General features: G+C 39.8%; 2 protein-coding genes across 2 annotated transcripts in view; one reads left to right on the top strand and one right to left on the bottom strand.

Moving 5' to 3' along the window:
* LOC117984389 (ATP-binding cassette sub-family G member 1-like) overlaps nt 1–21,307 on the top strand; it is a 300,050-nt gene that overhangs the window by 51,016 nt on the left and 227,727 nt on the right. The gene's annotated exons all lie outside the window — the stretch shown is intronic.
* Nucleotides 1–21,307, bottom strand: part of Pgant2 (polypeptide N-acetylgalactosaminyltransferase 2) — an 87,576-nt gene that overhangs the window by 10,517 nt on the left and 55,752 nt on the right. The window contains exons 2-5 of the mRNA XM_034970802.2: nt 19,280–19,515; nt 18,562–18,660; nt 15,102–15,169; nt 13,011–13,198 (exon numbers count right to left, since the gene is read on the bottom strand). Of these exons, the coding sequence (XP_034826693.1) occupies nt 13,011–13,198; nt 15,102–15,169; nt 18,562–18,660; nt 19,280–19,515 (591 nt within the window). The remainder of the gene's footprint in view (nt 1–13,010; nt 13,199–15,101; nt 15,170–18,561; nt 18,661–19,279; nt 19,516–21,307) is intronic.

The raw sequence follows: 21,307 nt of genomic DNA, 5'->3' as shown, positions 1-21,307 counted from the left end.
GCAAGAGATTTGAAACGGAATCACTCATTGATTACGGAGCTACATCACTGAACAGACTAAGCAATTCTCTAATTTTTTTTATTTACGTACCTACTAGCTTATGCTCGCGACTTCGTCCGCGTGGACTACACAAATTTCAAACGTCTATTTCACCCCCTTAGGGGCTGAATTTTCAAAAATTCTTTCTTAGCGGATGCCTACGTCATAATAGCTATCTGCATGCCAAATTTCAGCCCGATCCGTCCAGTAGTTTGAGCTGTGCGTTGATAGATCAGTCAGTCTGTATTGTTTGTAAATGTAATGTAATAATTACAAGTTAGGTGGTAATTTCCTTCAGTTACGTAGGAGGGAATGGGTGACGATTGTGTCATCTAATTAGGATATAGAATTACCAGCGGCTTAGTTTCGTGCTCCACAATAATGGAGGTTGCGTCAACAGTTGAGAGGTGAAATACATAATTTAATTAGTTACGTAAGAACTGTACTCTGTATTATTAGATGTGACTTCCTTTGCAATATTGAGTAACAAGGTAGATAGATTAACACTGGAATTCATAGTCAGGATAGAGGCTTATTTAGGGGACCATGGAGACGACATGTCTGGAGGGAGGCTTCGGCCGTGGCTAGTTACCACCCTACCGGCAAAGCCGTACTGCCAAGCGATTTGACGGTTCGATACAATGCCGTGAGGAAACCAAATGGGTATGGGTTTAATAAAAAACCGCCATACCCCCTTCCAGGTTAGCCCGCATCATCACTTATCACCAGGTGAGATTGCAGTCAAGGGCTAACTTGTATCCAAATAGAAATAGATAGTATAGAAATAAGAAATAAGAAAATTTATGAAATAAATTGATAAAAGTCAAAAAATTATTCGCCGTATTGAATCGGTTTATCGTTACGACTCTCATCAATCATCAATCATCATCATCGACTTTCATCAATTTATTTCATAAAATAAATTGATGAAAGTCGAAAAATTATTCGCCGTATTGAATCGGTTTATCGTTACGACTCTCATCAATTCATCAATCATCATCATCGACTTTCATCAATTTATTTTATAAAATAAATTGATGAAAGTCGAAAAATTATTCGCCGTATTGAATCGGTTTATTGATACGACTCTCATCAATTCATCAATCAGTATCATCGACTTTCATCAATTTATTTCATAAAATAAATTGATGAAAGTCGAAAAATTATTCGCCGTATTGCGCAGACGAGGACTATTGTCCGGGGAGGACGAAAACAGGTCATTGAGAAATGCATCGCATAACGCACACGAAAGACTAGTAGCACAGTTCATGACAGTTAGGGAACTTGCAACAAAACGCCGAGGCTTCAGGAAATCCAAAATGGTACCTACATCTGACGCTAGGTAGCCTATTTTTCTTTGATTTCACGTCACCCATTGCCTAATATTTCAAATATCGTCTATTCAAGATCAAACCGAGACTTCCCTCACTTGAGTTCACTCTCCTACTAATAACTAGTACCTACCGACGTCGAAACACCGTAATACAAGATGACGGACTTTCGTCCTCCGCGGACAATACCTAATCCATCATCTGCGCAGGCCTCAAACCTACGTAAAAGTGAAGGTACGTCACGACATAAGTCTGAACTTACAAATTAATACATTCTCTTTACGATTTAACCGTTAAGTTAATCTTAATGGGGAAATAAATGCTAAACTATTTGACCTTATAAAACATTAATTTGCTAACACGGGTAAAGGTCTTCATCTGAAATTCGAGAATGTACGAGTGCAACTAGAACGTTAACGTACTAGTACTCGTGTGTTACGAAACCTATCAACCTCTCATCAGTGCGCCTAGATCACGATTCACGAAACATTCTCGGATAAGTCGGATAGCACCGAGGTTCATGAAAAGCAAAAGGCATCGGCCCTCTATGTTGGGAATAGGTATGTTATACGTATGTCAAATCACTGGACCGCTGGGTCAAAAATATGGACAACTAATAGCTGATGCCCGCGACTTCATCCGCGTGGATTTAGAGTTTTAAAATCCCATAGGAACTCTTTGATGTTTCGGGATAAAAGGTAGCATTTGTCACTCTCCAGGTTTTTGACCATGCCCATTGCCCATACAGAAAATCACGTTGAGGTGATTGAAGGACAAACCAACAAACCAATAAACCAACAAATAAACACACTTTCGCATTTATAATATGGGCAGTGATTGGTAGAGGGTAGTGACTAGAACGTTAACATACTCGTGTGTTACGAAACCTACCAACCTCTCATCAGTGCGTCTAGATCACGATTCACGAAACAGTCTCGGATAACTAGTATCAAGGTTAACATGAAAAAGCTAAAGGCATCGGGTTGGGAATATGTTATACGTATGTCAAATCACTGGACCGCTGGGTCAATATGAACAACTACAACGTTAAAGTATGTCACGAAGCCGATCCACTTCCCATTAGTGTAGGGCTGCCATACGACCCGGTACACCGGGACAAGTCCCGGTCTGAGCCGTTGTGTCCCGGTGTCCCGGTAGGTAAGTTAGTGGTCCCGGTTTGGCAGTTAGAGCGTTTGTCCACCACCGCAGTCAACGTGACGTCAACGAAAAACGAGACTAGAACGAGCCATCCAGTATTCTTTGTATAAAACTCCTTACTGCAACTCCTTACTCCAAATATTAGTAGGTAAGTATAGATGAGGATTTCTCTTACTCTACTTTTCTCTTTTCTCCGTTTAGCCTTTTAACCGTGAAAACGTAACAAACAGACAGATTGACACTTTCGAATTTATAGTATCGGTATGCATATGGACGGATGTCCCGGTCGTCCTTTCAGCAATTATAGCAGCCCTACATTAGTGCGTCTAGATCACGAAATATTGTCGTACATCACCAAGGATAACATGAAAAAGGAAAAAGTATCGGCCCTCTATGTTGGAGGCAGATAATTGCAAGTATTTTGACAAAGTACCGGACTAGCGGGACTACCGGGACTACCGGAATATAATGGAAACGAACACAAATTACTAAACCATTAGTTAGTATAAGTTACAAGCCCAACTCGTATACACTAACTTTTGTCGACGTGTTCATGGAAATAATACGAAACACCACGAAACAGTTTACTAACGTAGGTATGATCTATCTCATTCTTTCGCTAGCTAAATCCTATGTGCTTGTCTCTTTTTAGTGTCACTTTTCCGTTTTATCAAGTTTCATAATATAACAACGTACTAGTACAAGGTCTACAGTACAAGATTTTATGTCTCAACAACGTTGATAGTATTCAAGTATCGAAAACCTTCCGCATTATAGTAAACTGGATCTTAGCTACCTTGTTTTAAAGCTCAAGTTTGTCTACACATCTACAGCCAGCGCTCCAAGCGGAAACGTTGCGAAATTAAAATCAGTGGCATTGAATTTGCGACTTCAATTCAAGACTCTTTAGGTCCATTTTACTTTGACGGTATTGTGTTTCGACTCTCGAATTCTAGCAACGTTTGGTGAGACGTAAAATCTTATACTAAGCGTACAGTACTAAGGAAGTGTTCATTTCAAAAATGCCTAAACATTTTGTCTCTAAGGCCAGTATTCAGCAATGAGTCCACTCGTAGGCGTGTTGGTCGGTAAACACAAGAATGCGATTCCGAAACAATGATAGCGGACGCAGTATGTTGCATGAGGGTGAAGGGAGCCGATGATGCAGCTTGCGCAACGCTGCATCTTCCGTTCACTACGCTTGAGCAACTGTCATACGGTAACTAGCCACAAGCAATTGCAAGCTATTTCATTGTAAGTACCTACCTATAGTCCTATACAGTGTGTATGATAATATCCGGCATCGAACTCCAAACCTCCGAATAGTGTAATAATTTTAACCTCTAGGATGATAGGTATAGAGCAAAACTTCAATAATATAAGCGGGCGAATCAAAGCAAAAAAAAAGCAAGGGTCAATTTATCAACCAATGGCGTGCACCTGCGTCAACTGATCAACCAATCACGTGCATTCGCCATTTGCTAGCCAATCGCGTCAATGGTTAAGTTGTTCGCGGGGCACTGTATTCAACGAAGACGTGGTTCAACAGAACGACTGTTATGAAACTACATAACAAAACGTTAATTAATGAGAAATTACATACTGTTACCCATTAAATCTAAATTTGAAGCTTTTTCAAAGCTAGGAAAAGGGCTTATCTTACAAACTTTTATACTATAATCGCCTCAGAATTACACCACCACTGAAAATGCGCCGTATCAGTAAAGGTACATGAGGTAACCGACTTCTACCGATCTAAATAGTTTGTGCAACTACCTTGCCGGCCGCGCGGCTGGGGCAAGATCACGTAGGCGTCATCGCGTAACTAGTGCAATCCGGATATTAGACCTGTAGGGCGATTCTCTAAAACCTGCATCAATCATTATTACCATCTCAATTGTTCTGATTGACTGAATTTGAGCGATTCTTGTTGCAACAATGCATTGTAGTAGTTGTAGTGAGCGAACCTTAACCAATCAGAGATGATTGCGATCGTGACATAATAGCTGTCATTCTCCCGCAATCGCGCAGCTGAATTCATAAGGTGGACGATAATTTGGCGTAATGAGGATTTTGCAGCATGCGGCACTCTCTTTGCGTGTTCTATCGCCTTTGAAATGGGAAGTGCTCTGGGGCTGTTTGACCTCATTTCACCCTCCTTTTTCTACAACTGCACCGCACGTCACCGTAAGCAATTTCACCCTCACTACCTGGGTGCTTGGTGCTCTTCGACCACCCGTTGTGCCATGAACCTTTTTCCACGCACATGCAAACTGTGGAACCAAATCCTTTCGGCATTCCCATTAGATTACAACATGAGGTTAGTCAAGGGACGGACCGCATGCTGCTTGGACGCAATATCAATGTTTCAATTTTTGCATGCCGCATTATCGCTTGTCGTTGCTCTGGCGTACATCAGCCATTAGTACGTATTAGCATAACAGCCTTCAGATATTGTGGAGATCACTGTGATTAGAAAATGTTACAATCAAATAAGTTCTGCTTTTTGCCTGTCTGCAGCTTATTACCGGCTATTGTGCTTCTAAAGTTCAGCAAACAATAAAATAAACGATAATGATTAACCTGATATAATAGCAATAGGTAGGTACTAAACTTTGATCTTGAGATAAATCATCATCATCATCAACCAATAGACGTCCACTGCTGGACATAGGTCTCTTGTAGGGACTTCCACACGCCACGGTCTTGCGCCGCCTGAATCCAGCGGCTCCCTGCGATTCGTCGGATGGTGTCCATCCACCTAGTGGGGGGTCTTCCAACGCTGCGTCTTCCGGTGCGAGGTCGCCTTGGGACCCCAACGTCTATCGGTTGTACGAACTATGTGCCCTGAGATAAATGTGAATGTTGAGATAAATGGTGATCATTAAACAATAATAATATTATTATTTATTTACGTAAATAAGTACCTACTTAAGGTGATATGCATCCCAAAAGCGGTGTTGAGACACATTTCGGATGTTCAAAGTATCAAGTTTTGCCCTAAAAAACTACAAATTCGTTGGTTTATTTTAAATTTTACAAAAATTAACGATATTCTTTAGTGAGACGAGAATCAAAACACGATTGGCACAATTTGGGTCGATACAAAAAAATCGCGAAGTTTCGCCAAAATACGCGTTGTTTACAAGAAAAACCTGTTTTATCCGATTGATATAAAACCAATTTCAATAAAATTTCGTATTTACGTTACGTTATTTTATTCACAATTATTTTTACTATTAGATACTTCTCGTACAGACGTAAACACAATTATTCAAACGTGGTTCAAGTAGATCAATGGGCGAAATAGAGCATTAAACGGGTTTCAAACGTTATGCAAAATCATGATCCATGGAACAACCGGTATCATATTCGGACCCGGAAAGAACACAGAAACATTAACCTGAGTACATGACCCCGGGACGTAAAGTATCCGATAACTAACATGTAATCAGTGTATGGGGCATGGGCTTACTGATTTAATAACACTATATTATTTAGACGGCAATATTTTCCCGTAGGTATATCGTACACGAGATTACGGGAAAAATATTGCCGCAGAAATTAATATTATTAAATTGTACACACGGAGTCTATTTAAGCAAGAAAAACCATTAAGCGAGTAAAACGGTATATGTGAAAAATCACGTTCAAAAACCGGCATGCCTGAAAATCTCATCACTACCCCTATTATAAATGCGAAAGTGTGATTGTTTGTTGGTTTGTTGGTTTGTCCTTCAATCACGTCGCAACGGTGCAATGGATTGACGTGATTTTTTGCATGTGTATTGTGTATAGATCCCATTCCATCCCATTTATCCCGGAAAATCGAAGAGTTCCCACAGGATTTTTAAAAAACTTAATTCCACGCGGACGAAGTCGTGAGCATCAACTAGTTCTCCATAATATTCTCATAGGTGCGTGAAGTCTGCCAATCCGCTGTGGGCCAGCAAGGCGGACTATGACCAAACCCTCTCATTCTGAGAGGAGACTTTGAGCTCAGTAGTGGGCTGGCGATAGGTTGATCATGACAATGATGACTTGAAATAAGTACATGACTGTATTTCTATTCTATGAATTCTACTACAATCTTTATATGGGTATGCAAGTAAATGCATTCGGCCTTGACTCTATCTTTACAACATTACTATTTGCGTAACTACAAAAAGTGTTTATATACATTATTCACTTCACTTCACTTGACCGTCTGGTCGCTTTTGTAACTTTTGTAAGAGATGAAAACTAACTTAACCGTAATAGGTAACGTAACATAAATTATGTTTGTAATTTCAAGTGATTTGGCAATACAATTTGTGCTGAATCATTCAGAGAGAGAGAGAGAGAGAGAGAGAGCCAGCGCGTGCCATACCTTCGTTATTTCATAAAAGCACATGGAAGAATGATCGGCGACTATGAAGTTTGGATCATGGTGGCTTTGAGACAGCTAATAAAGGTGTAATTTTTTATATTTTCTTCGGAATAGTACCTATTAGAAATCACGTCATGCAACCCCTTGCTAGACACTCTTAAACTTTTAAGTCTGGCAGGGGGCTCGCTGGCTCTTAGTCCAATAGAGCCAGGGAGAATCGGCAATACGGAATACTAGGAGCACTTTTCAGCCGATTAGCAGCGTCAATTATTGAAGCAGTATTTAAGCAGTCCCAAGCTTTAATAATTATAGTGTCGGAAGGCAAGATCCTTATTTATTTTATTGTAAGCTTATTTATTTTACCACTAGATGATGCCCGCAACTTCGTCCGCGTGGATTTAGGTTTTTTTAAAAACCTTTGGGAACTCTTCATTTTTTCGGGATAAAAAGTAGCCTATGTCCTTCCCCGGGATGCAAGCTATATTTGTACCAAATTTCGTCAAAATCGGTTGAACGGTTGAGTCGTGAAAAGCTAGCAGACAGACAGACAGACACACTTTCGCATTTATAATATTAGTATGGATTATGAACGTTTATGACTGTCGAAAATACGCTTAGGTACCTATGGTGTATCCGTAGCTTCCTCAATGGCTAGTATTTCTCCACATTTTTAATAACATTGATCGCTACGCGGCGATTACGCACAGCTTTTCCGTCACCCGAGTTCTATCCGTCATCCGTGAGAATACCAGCGATTATCTACGCCATATTATTATGTCTTAACAAAAAGGGACGTATTTTCACGGACTCGGATCGGATGAGTGCATAACCGCCGTAAAGCCGCTGTTAGGTGCGAAGACTAAATTTGCTCGTGTGTGAGCGCCCTAATTTTTGGAGAGGATTAAATATTTTGAAAGTTAAATATAGTCTACTAGCTTATGCTCGCGACTTCGTCCGCGTGGACTACACAAAATTCAAACCCCTATTTTACCCCCTTAGGGGTGGAATTTTCAAAAATCCTTTCTTAGCGGATGCCTACATCCTAAATTCTAATAGCTATCTGCATGCCAAATTTCAGCCCGATCCGTCCAGTAGTTTGAGTTGTGTGTTGATAGATCAGTCAGTCAGTCAGTCACCTTTTCCTTTTATATTGTAAACAAGAAGCTAAAGTGTTCAGATCAACCATTCACTTAATAAAGTCAAGCGAGGACATTTTGTAACAGTTGGTAACGTGGCGTGGTTATAGAGAGAGCCAGCGCGTGCCAGACCTTTGTTATTTTATAAAACCTGAAAGTTTAACTGCGTAATGTCCCCAATACAGACAGGAAGGACCAGCGACTATGAAGTTTGGATCATGGTGTTTTGTGTGTTCACACAATTTGCGGGACTTACTTATATCATGAGTCTTACAGACGGTGGGCGTGCAGCTTTACATAACTGTGTGTGTAAGTATGTAGTGTAGTGATTGGTTAGTCCTTGATATTACCATACTGATCACATTCTGTCGGCATATTCCGAACCACTTAATTAATGTCATAATTATACACTACATTAAAGTTAAAACTTCAATTTTACCTGATTACGGAAAGGATTCGGAATTGATGCGTAAGTATACGTTTAATATTTATTTGTCTGTATGTGCGTTCATGTATTCCATTTTAAATCCTTACCTAAAAGGATTTAGGATATCCTAAATAAGCAGTGACGCTACTCATTAGATTCCTACATACTTAGTACATTTAGATAAATGAGCTTTCATTTGCATTTATATTAATCAGAATTTTGCGGCTATATGAAGTAGGTATAGTCCGCACAAAATGAGAACTCACGCGCCATTGTAGCTCTATCAGTGTCAACTGTCATGTCAAAAGTACGATTCACCTTTATAATCAGTGGCTCTACCGCGGTTGTTTGACAGCTACAATGTCACGATCGCAATCATCTCTGTAGGGCGATTGTCTAAAACCTGCATCAATCATTATTACAATCTCAATTTGTTCTGATTGGCTGAATTTGTGCGATTCTTGTTGCAACAATGCATTGTGGCCAATAGTGAGCGAGCATTAACCAATCAGAGATGATTGCGATCGTGACATTGTAGCTGTCAAACAACCACGGTAGGGCCACTGATTGGTTAATGCTCGCTCACTATTAGCCACAATGCATTGTTGCAACAAGAATCGCACAAATTCAGCCAATCAGAACAATTGAGATTGTAATAATGATTGATGCAGGTTTTAGACAATCGCCCTACTGCTGCGCGATTGCAGTAGAATGACAGCTTCAATGTCACGATCGCAATCACCTCTGATAGGTTGACGCTCGCTCACTATTGGCTACAATGCATTGTTGCAACAAGAATCGCACAAATTCAGCCAATCACAACAACTAAGATTGTATTAATGATTGATTGATGCAGGACTAAAATCGTACTTTTGACATGACAGCCGACACATAAAATTAAAATGGCGCGTGAGGTTTAAAAATGTATGCATTATAAGGAAAAATTCAATATAGCGGATACGGCTAACCTAAACTTTGGAAACAAGCGATGACGGGGGGCAGAAGTATCGTTTTCACGTTTAGCCAGTTTAATAATTAATATATCATCCCATATACCGCAATGAGGAAATATAATCTTCGAACTCATTTTGATGTAAATTCAATGTGACCTTATCAAAACAGATGGTTAATATTAAAATAGATCAGGAAAATGTAGTTCGCTTTTAAAGTAAAATATGTGTCACATTCATGGTAATCACATATCTACTCGTATTACGAATAAGCCGCACGGCACGTCCATGCCGCAAATCCTGCACGTAGAAGGTAGGCACCGAATGTTAGAATGCAGTAAAGTGAATAACAATGGTCGACATGCTCTGAATCTTTCCCGTTTAAATTTAGCCCAATCAGTAAGCAGAAAAGTCAGTAAAAACACTTAATCATTCACAAAATAATATACAAAATCAACAGATTATATTTAAAGCAAGTAAAGGTGTAAAGATGGTCTGGCCTAATCACTACGAATATTAAGACAAGTGCCACGGTGACAATGACCGACCAAATATGAAGCTACCATCGGTTTTCTTTTATGAATACACTCGCCACTTGTTTGGTATAAAAACAATAGCGTTTTTTTGATTTCTGTTGCAAAAGTAGTTAAGGCAAACATTTACAGCGGAGAGAGAGCGGAGCAGTGGTGGCAAAATAATGCAATATGTGGTCTGTTTTTTGGCATGTGTGATATTGAACGGCAGCGTTGCATTCGCGGGCCGCAATTGCGGTGCGATTCTTACCTAGTATGCGATCAGCAGATTAAATATATTATGCGTGACATTTTGATGCGTTAAATTTGTATACGTTCTACGTTTGGTAATGCCAAGGCCTCTGTCGACCGTTCTTCCTACTTTAATAAAGCTGACCTCCGTCTGTCAGTCTGTCTGTTTGAATGTGCTAATCTTTAAAAGTCATGTTTTCATACAAACGTAGTATTTGTAATAATGGTACATTATAATAAACTAGACATATATGCCCAATTGCCCACGATATCTACTAAGTTTAGATTTTTTTAATAATGTGGGAACTTTTTGATTTTCCGGGACCAAAAGTAGCCCGGATGCAACCTATCTCTGCACCAAATTTCACAATTGTTTAAATGGTTGGGCGGTGCAAAGCTAGCAGACAGACAGACGGATAGATAGACAGACAGACACATTTTTGCGATAAAGGAATTAGCATATTATCGAAACCAAAAATGAGTGCGCCGCCGACGCGCGCCGAGACGCGACGAGTGTCACATTGAGACCTCGCAACCACTGAACTCCTTTCTTGTACTAAAATAGCAGTAGAATCAATTATTCAAACACTACAAGACAATGCCTTTGTTTTCAAACTCGTTGAAAGCATGCAAATTCATTGCAAGCAGTGCAGTGTTGCATTATATGTCCGTACTTCTATTAATATCTTGGCAACTATACCTGTGGCCCTACCGCGGTTGTTTGACAGCTACAATGTCACGATCGCAATCATCTCTGATTGGTTAATGCTCGCTCATTATTGGCCACAGTGCATTGTTGCAACAAGAATCGCACAAATTCAGCCAATCAGAACAATTGAGATTGTAATAATGATTGATGCAGGTTTTAGACAATCGCCCTACAGGAAGTCCGCAGCCTTATCAATGACAGAAAATCATTAAAATATGTTGATAGTTTTTTTTTAAATCTATAGTCTCCTTTGCTGTAATTAGACCTGCTGGCAAGTGATGCTGCAGCCTAAGATGAAGCGCGCTGGCCTAGAAGATTGCAAGTGATAATCAACGTATAATCATCGATATAAATGACAAGATATTTACAAGCCTCAATAGCTCAACGGGTAGAGGAGTGGACTGAAAACCGAAAGGTCGACGGTTCAAACCCCGCCCGTTGCACTATTGTCGTACCTACTCCTAGCACAAGCTTGACGCTTAGTTGGAGAGGAAAGGGGAATATTAGTCATTTAACATGGCTAACATTCTTAAAAAAAAAAAGATATGCTCAAGCGAACAAAATTTTTCACGGTTTAGAAACCAAATAAATCAGCGCCACCTCTCAGATACTATTGAACTACCCGTTTGAAATCCAGACGTCACTGAGGTTGCATTGGTGCTAAAGCACCACTGAGTCGGTGCCATTTTGTTTGTTCAATAACCCTGTCCATACGAAGTAATAGATATATAAGTCAATGGCTATAATTACAATTATTTTTAGCGCTCTCCATGTAGGATTGCGTGAAAAACATGAAATGAAATGCAGTATGCAGTCAAGAACAAACAAAAAAAAAAGATACGCAAAAAGTTTCCATTTATATAAATTCAAATAATACAAATGTCGCTCGACAACTATTACTACATAACCAAAGAACAAATAATGTAAAAGCTATTTATTGCGTAACACAGACATTGCTCTGTTTGGAAGCGGAGGTTCCTAGTAGCAATTGTAACATTGCATAAGCCGCGGCTAATCTACAAGCTATGCAAAACGCGGACGCGACTTCATCGTCTGCATATTGATGACGTGACAAACGAACTCCGCAAAACAGGAAGCTTAGGCAGTGGTCCGACCGCCGACGATGAACGAGAAACGAGTAGAACTAGAATCTTAAACGAGTTGGCGATCAGTGGGAAGCGAGTGTGTAGTTTCGATAGTTTTGTCGCCGGGCTATAACGCGGTGTCCTGCTTGAGCGACGAATACGACGCGTCGCGACGCGACACGACAACGCGACGTAATGCGTATATGGCAGTCTGCGTCTCGGCCGGTATAGGCCGCAAACACGGTATGCCATTGAGTTGATCGCGTTCGTCGCGTTCGCAGCGTCGCGTCGTGTAGTATTCGTCGCTCACACAGGACACCGCGTAAGCGAGTATGCAAGTGCGACGAGCATATACTCGCGCCAAGCTTAAGTGCCAATGTAATCCATCAATTGCTCAACAAGTCTGACAGTACAGCCTTCGTGATTCTGATTGTCATACACCTTGTAGCTCTTCGTTACAGAAATTGGATTCTAATAACACGTTGGCTCACGTCTCATACCTGTGGGTGTTCATTCCTTTCACTATTTACTCATTGAATTTAGCAACTTGGAGTTAAAAAGTTGCAAAATCATAACATATCTGCATATTTAAATGGCTTTTTAAGATTGTGGTATGCAAGTGTTAGCACCTTGATCTAGAATCCGTCACTTACCATCTGAACCTTGGTTTCGAAGCTCACAAATGCGTGTGTAGGTATGTAAATGTGTCAATTTGTATGTATGACGAACTATCAAATTATTCGTAAATCGTACCTTTACAAATTATTAACTAGTGCTTTACATTCTCATTTAAAAATAATAATAACTATAGATTCTACCACCTCACCCTCTTCACCAATATAGCATCTATTTACAAAACTATAATCAGAAATAAATAAAAATCATGAATTTTTAAAAATATTGAATTTATATATTGAATATATTGAATTCTAGCCCCTTAAACTACTGCTACACAAAAAATCACGTCATTTTGTCACTACAGTCCAAGGCCCTATTGAGCTTATCTGATCTTTAATTACTGAAACCTTGACTAAGTACTAACCTCCTTTATCCTCTGCAGGAGAGGTTCAAGCCAGTGCGTGTTGCATTCAACATGAGAGTCCAGGAAGGTGAGGACGGGCGCGGTGGCAGCATCAGCTCCTTTTACTCTTGATCTCATCAGACCTTCCCGTTTCGAGTTCCTTATCACTTGGACTTTGCGTATCGCCCGCAAAGCTGCGCCGTCTTCGGCTGCAAGAATTTCTTTGGTTAACATTTATTTACATAGATATAAACATACTGCTGAAAACAACTTAATCATTATCGTGATTCGATTCTGGCAGGGGTAATTTTCGAATTTATGATTTCTATGTTGTCTCTTGTCTAATGAGAGGCATCGCTTTTTATTCAGATACAAGTTAGCCCTTGACTGTAATCTCACCTGGTGGTAAGTGATGATGCAGTCTAAGATTATAGCGGGCTAACCTGGAAGGGGGTATAGCAGTTTTTATGAAACCCATACCCCTTTGGTTTCTACACGGCATCGTGGCATCGGTGGTAACTCGCCACGGTCGAAGCCTCCCACCAGACCAGAAATTTAGAAATTATAAAATTTCAAACCCCTGCCAGGAATCGAACCCGGGACCTCCCACTAATAAGACCACAGCGCTTACCACTGCGTTAGGTGAGTATGTCGTCAAAATCGTATCGTAAGTCGTACTCGTAATCGTTGTCGTAATCGATTTAGGCCATAGTTCATTCACAGGCCAATTTAGCATTGATCCTCCAATTCACAAGCCAATTTTACACACCATTGAGAACATTATGGAGATCATTCTTAGGCATGCAGGTTTTCTCACCTCCGAAAAGATACAGGTGCGTACCCACACGACTAAACCATAGATAATTTAGAAATTATAAACCAAACTAACTTATGCTCGCGACTTCATTCGCGTGGACTACACAAATTTCAAACCCCTATTTCACCCCTTAAGGGTTGAATTTTCAAAAATCCTTTCGTAACGGATGCCTACGTCATAATAGCTATCTGCATGCCAAATTTCAGCCCGATCCGTCCAGTAGTTTGAGCTGTGCATTGATAGATCAGTCAGTCAGTCACCTTTTCCTTTTATGTATTTGGATAGAACCCGGGACCTACCACTCCCAAGACTATGTACTTACCACTGTGCTAGAGAGGTTTTTAAAGTGAAAAATATCTATTGTTACAAATTACAATAGATGCGAATAGTGTTTTGCTTCTCAGTTGTACTGGTCTTAGAAATTACAATTACCTATGCGTTTGTTATGAACACAATGCTTTATATTAAATGTTTCACATTAGGAGCCGTTGTCTCTTCACAATGATGGGGCTGGCTGGAGCTAGACTAGATTTCTCAGTGAGATCTTACGTTTCTTTTCGTGTATACTTATTAAGAGTGCGCTACTCGATTGCGTACTTACAGTATGCGGCAGAAAATAATGTACATCGACCTTTAGAAGGAGATAGCAAATTTGTAGAACATTGTCTCTGTCGTTGAGACCGACAAAACGTCACGTATGTCAAGTTTTCAATCAAACAACATTTTTTGACGTTTCCAGTGCTACCAGATTTTTATAAAAAACTAGCTGATGTCCGCGACTTCGTCCGCGTGGAATTAGGTTTTGAAAAATCCCGTGGGAACTTGGCAATTTTTAAATTTTTTCTCTCCGTAAGAACCATCCCCGTACTTCAAGGAATATTATAAAAAAAGAACTAGCGAAATCGGTTCAGCTGTTCTCGAGATTTGCGATCAGCAACACATTTAGCGATTCATTTTTATATATAGAAAAGATAAATAGTGCGGGGCCAAAAAGAATCACCAACTGAGTTGGTACAGTAGTTACGGGTAACTTTTAAAAGGTGACTAACATTGTGAGTAGATGGTTCAATGTGCCCTACCCATTGCCACTTCAGCTTCGCAACCCGTTGAGCTCTGTCGGTTACTCTAGTTCTCCTACGGATCTCCTCATTTCTGATCTGATCACGTAGATAAACTCCAAGCGGACAAAGTGCCAACAACAAAATAAAATCTCAAAAAAGCTGTTCTTGCTGGCTCTTCTTATTAGAATCGGCTTTCCGAAAGAAAACATACCTTTCGAATAACTCTTTACTTACGATTGTCACTAAAGTCGTCGACTAAAATTATTTCCTTGATCAAGTTTTCCGGACTCCGATTCAGGACACTGAAATAGAAAATTGAATTTAAAGCTTCCCACTTTCACCTATTTTTAATTTTTGTGTGTAAATTATAATAATTAAGTAAAATTAAAAAGTTTGAAATTAATTTTAAAAGTTATATTATTTAATAGTAAATTACGAATTTTTTTATTTTCTATCTGTTCAATAACATCATTAGGATATTTGTAAAAAAATTAACGAAAACGGTTTCCACATTTCAGAAATATTAACCTAAAAATGACAATATTTTGATGTTAGGTTCAGCTAGAAAGTAAAAAAGGGTCTTTATAGGCTTAATAAAACTGTCAGTTTCAGATTTATTAATCCTAAAACAAATATTCATGAAACTTATTGAGAAATTATGTTTTTATTTTAGCTTTATGTGTAGCTTTAGCTGTATATTTAAATTATGTTTTTATAAAAAATTAAAGGTACCTACAATACTTCTTGTGAGAGTACTGCCCATGGACATACTCCTTTTTATGATTTTGAAGACTTTTGACTTTTGGTACAGACATAACTTGTATCCCAAAGACGGACGTAGGCCACTTTTTATCCGGAAAATCGAAGAATTTTCACCATCTCGTAATATTAAACTCTACCCTGGTGCGGTTTAAGGTTCGTACGCACCTGAGCGGCGCGGCGCGGCGCTTCAGTGAGCTTCACGTCGCGGCACAGAGCTTCAAAATATCATTTCTATCATTTTGTATGGCGCATATCGCACTATAGCGGCGCGGCGCGGCGCTTCACCGCGCGTTGCCGCGCGGCACGGCTGGAGAGAATATTTTGAAGCGCACCGAAGCGACGCGCAGTGCAGTGACGCTAGTGCGACATACCCAGCGGCGCGGCGCGGCGCTTCAGTATGCGTACGTCGCTCGAATAAGATACACGCGCATCTTGTTAGGTATTTAAAGTACAGGCAAGAATCGGCAAGATAGACCTCAAAATAAATAACGTAGGTTTAATTTTTGACACATGACGTGTTCCTCATGCTCTTAGAAGTATATCCTCAAAGGTCCCAACCCCTAGGATGTCGGCTTCCCCCCTTCCCAGTGTCTAAATGTATAAATGTCTCTCCGAGCGTTATGAGGAAACATCAATGGTAAAAATAATCCTGATTAAATAACTATAATATATTATGTACATATTATACCTACCTACTTCATCTAGGTAGAATTAATAGTTTCGGAAATATGCCTACCTATTGTTGTACTTGTGTTTATATTATACTAGCTTATGCCCGCGACGTCGTCCGCGTGGACTACACAAATCTCGAACCCCTATTTTACCCCCTTAGGGGTTGAATTTTCATAAATCCCTTTTTAGCGGATGTCTACGTCATATTAGCTAGTTAGCTAGCCAGCATGCCAAATTTCAGCCCGATCCGTCAAGTAGTTTGAGCTGTGCGTTGATAGATCAGTCAGTCAGTCACCTTTTTCTTTTATATAGGTATTTAGATATAATATGTACCTGTGTTTACCTGCCTATTTTATATATTCTATTGCACATAAAACAAAGACATTTTGCGAAAATGCTTTTTCTAATGTAATTTCCACAGAACCTAAGGGACTAGCTGATGCCCGCAACTTCGTTCGCGTAGACGTAGGTTTTTAAAAATCCCGTGGAAACTTTTTGATTTTCGGGATAAAACTAGCCTATGTGTAGGTACACATAGGCTACTTTTATCCTACAGGGTATAATCTATCTCAGGTATATAGGTACTAGTAGGTAATTCCCGGAAATGTGCTCACCTATAGAAAAATCTAAATCCACGCGGACGAAGTCGCAGGCATCATCTAGTTGCATTTTTTTTTAGATTTTTAATCCCGTGTGAACTCTTTGATTTTCCGGGATAAAAAGTTGCCTACCTCTGTCAATTCCCGGAATGCAAGCTACCTCTGGTCCAAACTTCATATAAATGGGCCTTTAACAATCCTGTGGAAATTCTTTCATTTTCCAGGATAAAAAGTAGCCTGTCCTTCCCCGGGATGTAATTCAACTTTGTACCAAATTTCATCAAATTCGGTTAAGCTGTTGAGCCGTGAAAAGCTAGTAGATAGACAGATAAATACACTTTTGCGTTGATAATAATATAAGTATGGATATGCATAAATATTTTTTTATAATTTCCATAAAAACTATCATCATCATCATCAACCGATAGATATCTCCACTGCTGGACATAGGTTTCTTGTAGGATTATATTACCGACCTGTGTGGTATACCTATTGTTTCTAATGTAATTTCCACAAAAACTATTAGGCAATAGCATAAAGAATTTTGTCTTCGACATTCTGAAGTAAATGTGAAATGGTACAGAGTCATTAAGAAGGCGAGGAAACAAAATGTGATATCCTTCTTGATATCGTGACTTTGGTATGTCAGCAATCCATTTCTTCTTCTTTTTTAGGGTTCCGTACCTCAAAAGGAAAAACGGAACTCTTATAGGATCACTTTGTTGTCTGTCTGTCTGTCTGTCTGTCTGTCTGTCTGTCTGTCTGTCTGTCTGTCTGTCTGTCTGTCTGTCTGTCCGTCTGTCTGTCAAGAAACCTACAGGGTACTTCCCGTTGACCTAGAATCATGAAATTTGGCAGGTAGGTAGATCTTATAGCTGACATTTGGGGAAAAATCTGAAAACCGTGAATTTAGGGTTAGATCACACAAAAAAAATTAAATTGTGGTCATGAACTAATAATTAGTATTTTCAACTTTCGAAGTGAGTGACTATACCAAGTGGGGTATCATATGAAAGGTCTTCACCTGTACATTTTAAAACAGATTTTTATTTATTTTTATGCATCATAGTTTTTGAATTATCGAAATCATACGACTGTAGTACGGAACCCTCATTGCGTGAGCCTGACTCGCACTTGGCCGGTTTTTTCTCTTCGATAATTCGTTCTTTTTCTGCACAACAAAGAAATAATAATCAAATCCTCTTCACTGTCGCTCATCTTGCGACGTTGTTGCTCGTACGCGAACGGGTATAAAAGTGACGCGCAAGTGACGCGAGGTGCCGCGTACTGAAGCTGTAGTGCGATAGGCACCGTCGAGCGGCCTGAGGTGACGCGTTCTGCAGTCGGACTGAAGCGCCGCGCCGCGCCGCTCAGGTGCGTACGAACCTTTAGTGTTATAACTAAATGTTATTAAATTATTTTAAGTTTTAGTTATTAAATTACTAGCTGATGCCCGCGACTTCGTCCGCGTGGATTTACATTTTGCACAATCCGCGGGAACTCTTTGATTTTCCGGGATAAAAAGTAGCCTATGTGTGTGTCCAGGGTATAATCTATCTCCATTTCAAATTTCATCCAAATCCGTTTAGCCGTTTTTGCGTGTTTGAGTAACAAACATCCAAACATCCACACTTTCACATTTATAATATTAGTAGGATTACCTGACAATAGTGCGCAGGAGTGTCGATCGAGCTTCGTTATGGAATGTGATTATCACGCTTGTCTGAGGTAGGTCTAGATCGTACTTCTTTAGTCTGCACCTGCATATTACAATAAATGGTAAGTAGGTATGTATTAATAGCTGAATGGCTCATTGGGCGCAAAGCCTGAAAACACCTTGGGGGCAGTGGCGTGCACAGGGTTTGAAGCCAGGGTAGGCATTAGTTAGGTAGGAACCTGTTTACTGGCAGGTCATAATGTAAAATTTGCATTGAGCTATATTACAACTGGGGTAAGCAGTGCATTTATGCCTCTATGACCTGCACGCCACTGCTTGGGGGTCTACCTATGATATCCCACTTGGTATAGTACCTAATCTTATTTTGAAAGTTGAAAATAGCAATATAATAAATATGAACATATTTTAATTTTTTTCTTGTTGTAACCACAAATTCACGGTTTTCAGATTTTTCCCCATGTTTGCTATAAGACCAATCTTCCTGGCAAATTTCATGATTCTAGGTCAACGGGAAGTACCCTTATAGGTTTCTTGACAGACAGACAGATAGACAACAAAATGATCCTGTAAGGGTTCCGTTTTTCCTTTTCAGGTACGGAACCATAAAAATGGTAAAGAATATATCCTCTAATATAAAGAAACTACAAGGGTTTATTATTGCACAACGGAACCCTAAAAAGCTTACGTACATGAAAACTTACATAGCGTTTCTCGTGTCAGGCACTGCCCGGTTGCTGGATAAGTTATCTGACGCGGCCTGGTTGAATCGGTTCCGCACATAGGGGTCGTTATCTTTGGACCCCCCCGCCACGTAGCCCGCCTCGTCGAAGTACCTCCCCGTACTCCCAGTGCCATACTCCTCGGGAGAGGCTGGGCTGCTCTCCGGCTCCTCAACATCTGCATGTTGCTTTATAAGCCGAAGAGCTATGTTTTCTTCCTGCAACAAGAGATATTCAGAGTTAGGTCGCAGAGTAAGGTATAATAGGTATGGTATGTCCAATATCATTATAGGCTACACTGCTAAAAACCGGCCAAGTGTGAGTCAGACTCGTGCACCGAGGGTTCCGTACTACAATCGTATTTTTTGTTAATGGGAAGTACCCCATAGGTTTCTTTGACAGACAGACAAAAAGATAACGAGGTGAGGGCTCCTTTTTTCCTTTTGAGGTACGGAACCCATGACAAAAATCTATTTTTGTTCGTATAGGTCGATGTTCATTACTTTCTGCTGTGTACTGTACCTAGTTAGTAGAAAGTCTTTCTCCTATTCGTGGGTCCGAGATTCGATCCCAGGCTCGCACATCTAACTTTTCGGAGTCACGTGCATTTTAAGCTATTAAATACCACTTGCTTTAGCGGTGAAGAAAATCATCGTGAAGAAACTGTATGCCTGAGAGTTCTCCATAATATTCTCAAAGATGTGTGTAGTCTTCCAATCCTCACTGAGTCAGCGTGACAAACTATGGCTTAAACTCTTCTCTTTATGAGAGGAGATCCGTGCTTAGACATGGGCCGTCGATGTGGTGGTCATGATGATGAGGATGATAAATACAGTGGGCTCTCAGATTCCTAAAACGTTCTGCATACGATTCAATTAAATCAATACTCGACATCTCTACATAGTATAAAATAAAGTCGCTTCCCGCTTCTGTATGTATATATGAACGCGTAGATCTTTTAAACTACGCAACGGATTTTAATGCGGGTTTCACCATTAGATAGAGTGATTCAAGGTAAGATTCATAGGTAAGTTTAATTCTCAAAAAATTAGAGATTCCTAGGGAAATTAAAATAATGTGAATTAGGTCGGAAAAAATCCTCTCATTTGTGAGTTTCCGAGGCGTGCGCTGCCTAAATGGCCAAAGTTACATGAAAACAATGTAAAATGAAATTGTTTCTCTTAAAAAGTTTTACAAAAAAGTCGGGGATAGCGTAGGTACATGTATCTTTGAAGGTTGGCTCACAATACTCAATTTTATGATTTACGGCGGTGCCGTGGCGCCTATAATGATCTCCTCACTGACACCACACGAGTAGATATCTGACACCACATTAGTATCTACGTTGCACCCATGCGAAACCGGGGTGGGTCGCTAGTATCGATATAAATGACAATATAATATGGTGAAGCGAACAAAACTGTTCACGATAGAAACCAAATAAATCAGCGCCACCTCTTAGATACTAATGAACTACCCGTTTGAAATCCAGACGTCACTGAGGTTGCATAGGTGCATAATTAACATCTACGCACCAATGAGTCGGTGCCATTTTGTTTGTTCAATAACCCTGTCCATATTAAGTAATATATCAGTCAATGATACTCGATTATCGTATAGGTACGAGTAGCTACTCAAGTGTTCATCAAATGTGAAGGCAAACGCCCCCATAATAATTTTTGGTGACTATCAATGACATGTCATCTACCTTGACATATATGACATCCGACCCCGTATTATACAATCGGAGCGAGACCAAAATTAATCTATGCATACAATGTATTAATTATGTAAATAGTCCATGTTTTGAATCAAGTTCATATTTCGCAACCAATCTCTTTTTTGACAGGTCTTGATATACTTTGGTGATTTAGAAAATGCCAATTAATAAATTGACAGTTTTCGTTATGGGTACTATACCCATTCATTTTGAGAAAGAACTCGCCATTTTTGTTCCATGTGTCAACTCAACTGTCATATCAAAAGTACGATTTCAGACCTTCAGTCCTT

This window comes from Maniola hyperantus, chromosome 8 (genome assembly GCF_902806685.2).
Source record: "Maniola hyperantus chromosome 8, iAphHyp1.2, whole genome shotgun sequence".
In the NCBI taxonomy this organism is placed as follows: domain Eukaryota; kingdom Metazoa; phylum Arthropoda; class Insecta; order Lepidoptera; family Nymphalidae; genus Maniola; species Maniola hyperantus.
Note: the sequence above shows the minus strand (reverse complement) of the source record. Positions and strands in the feature narration are given on the sequence as shown.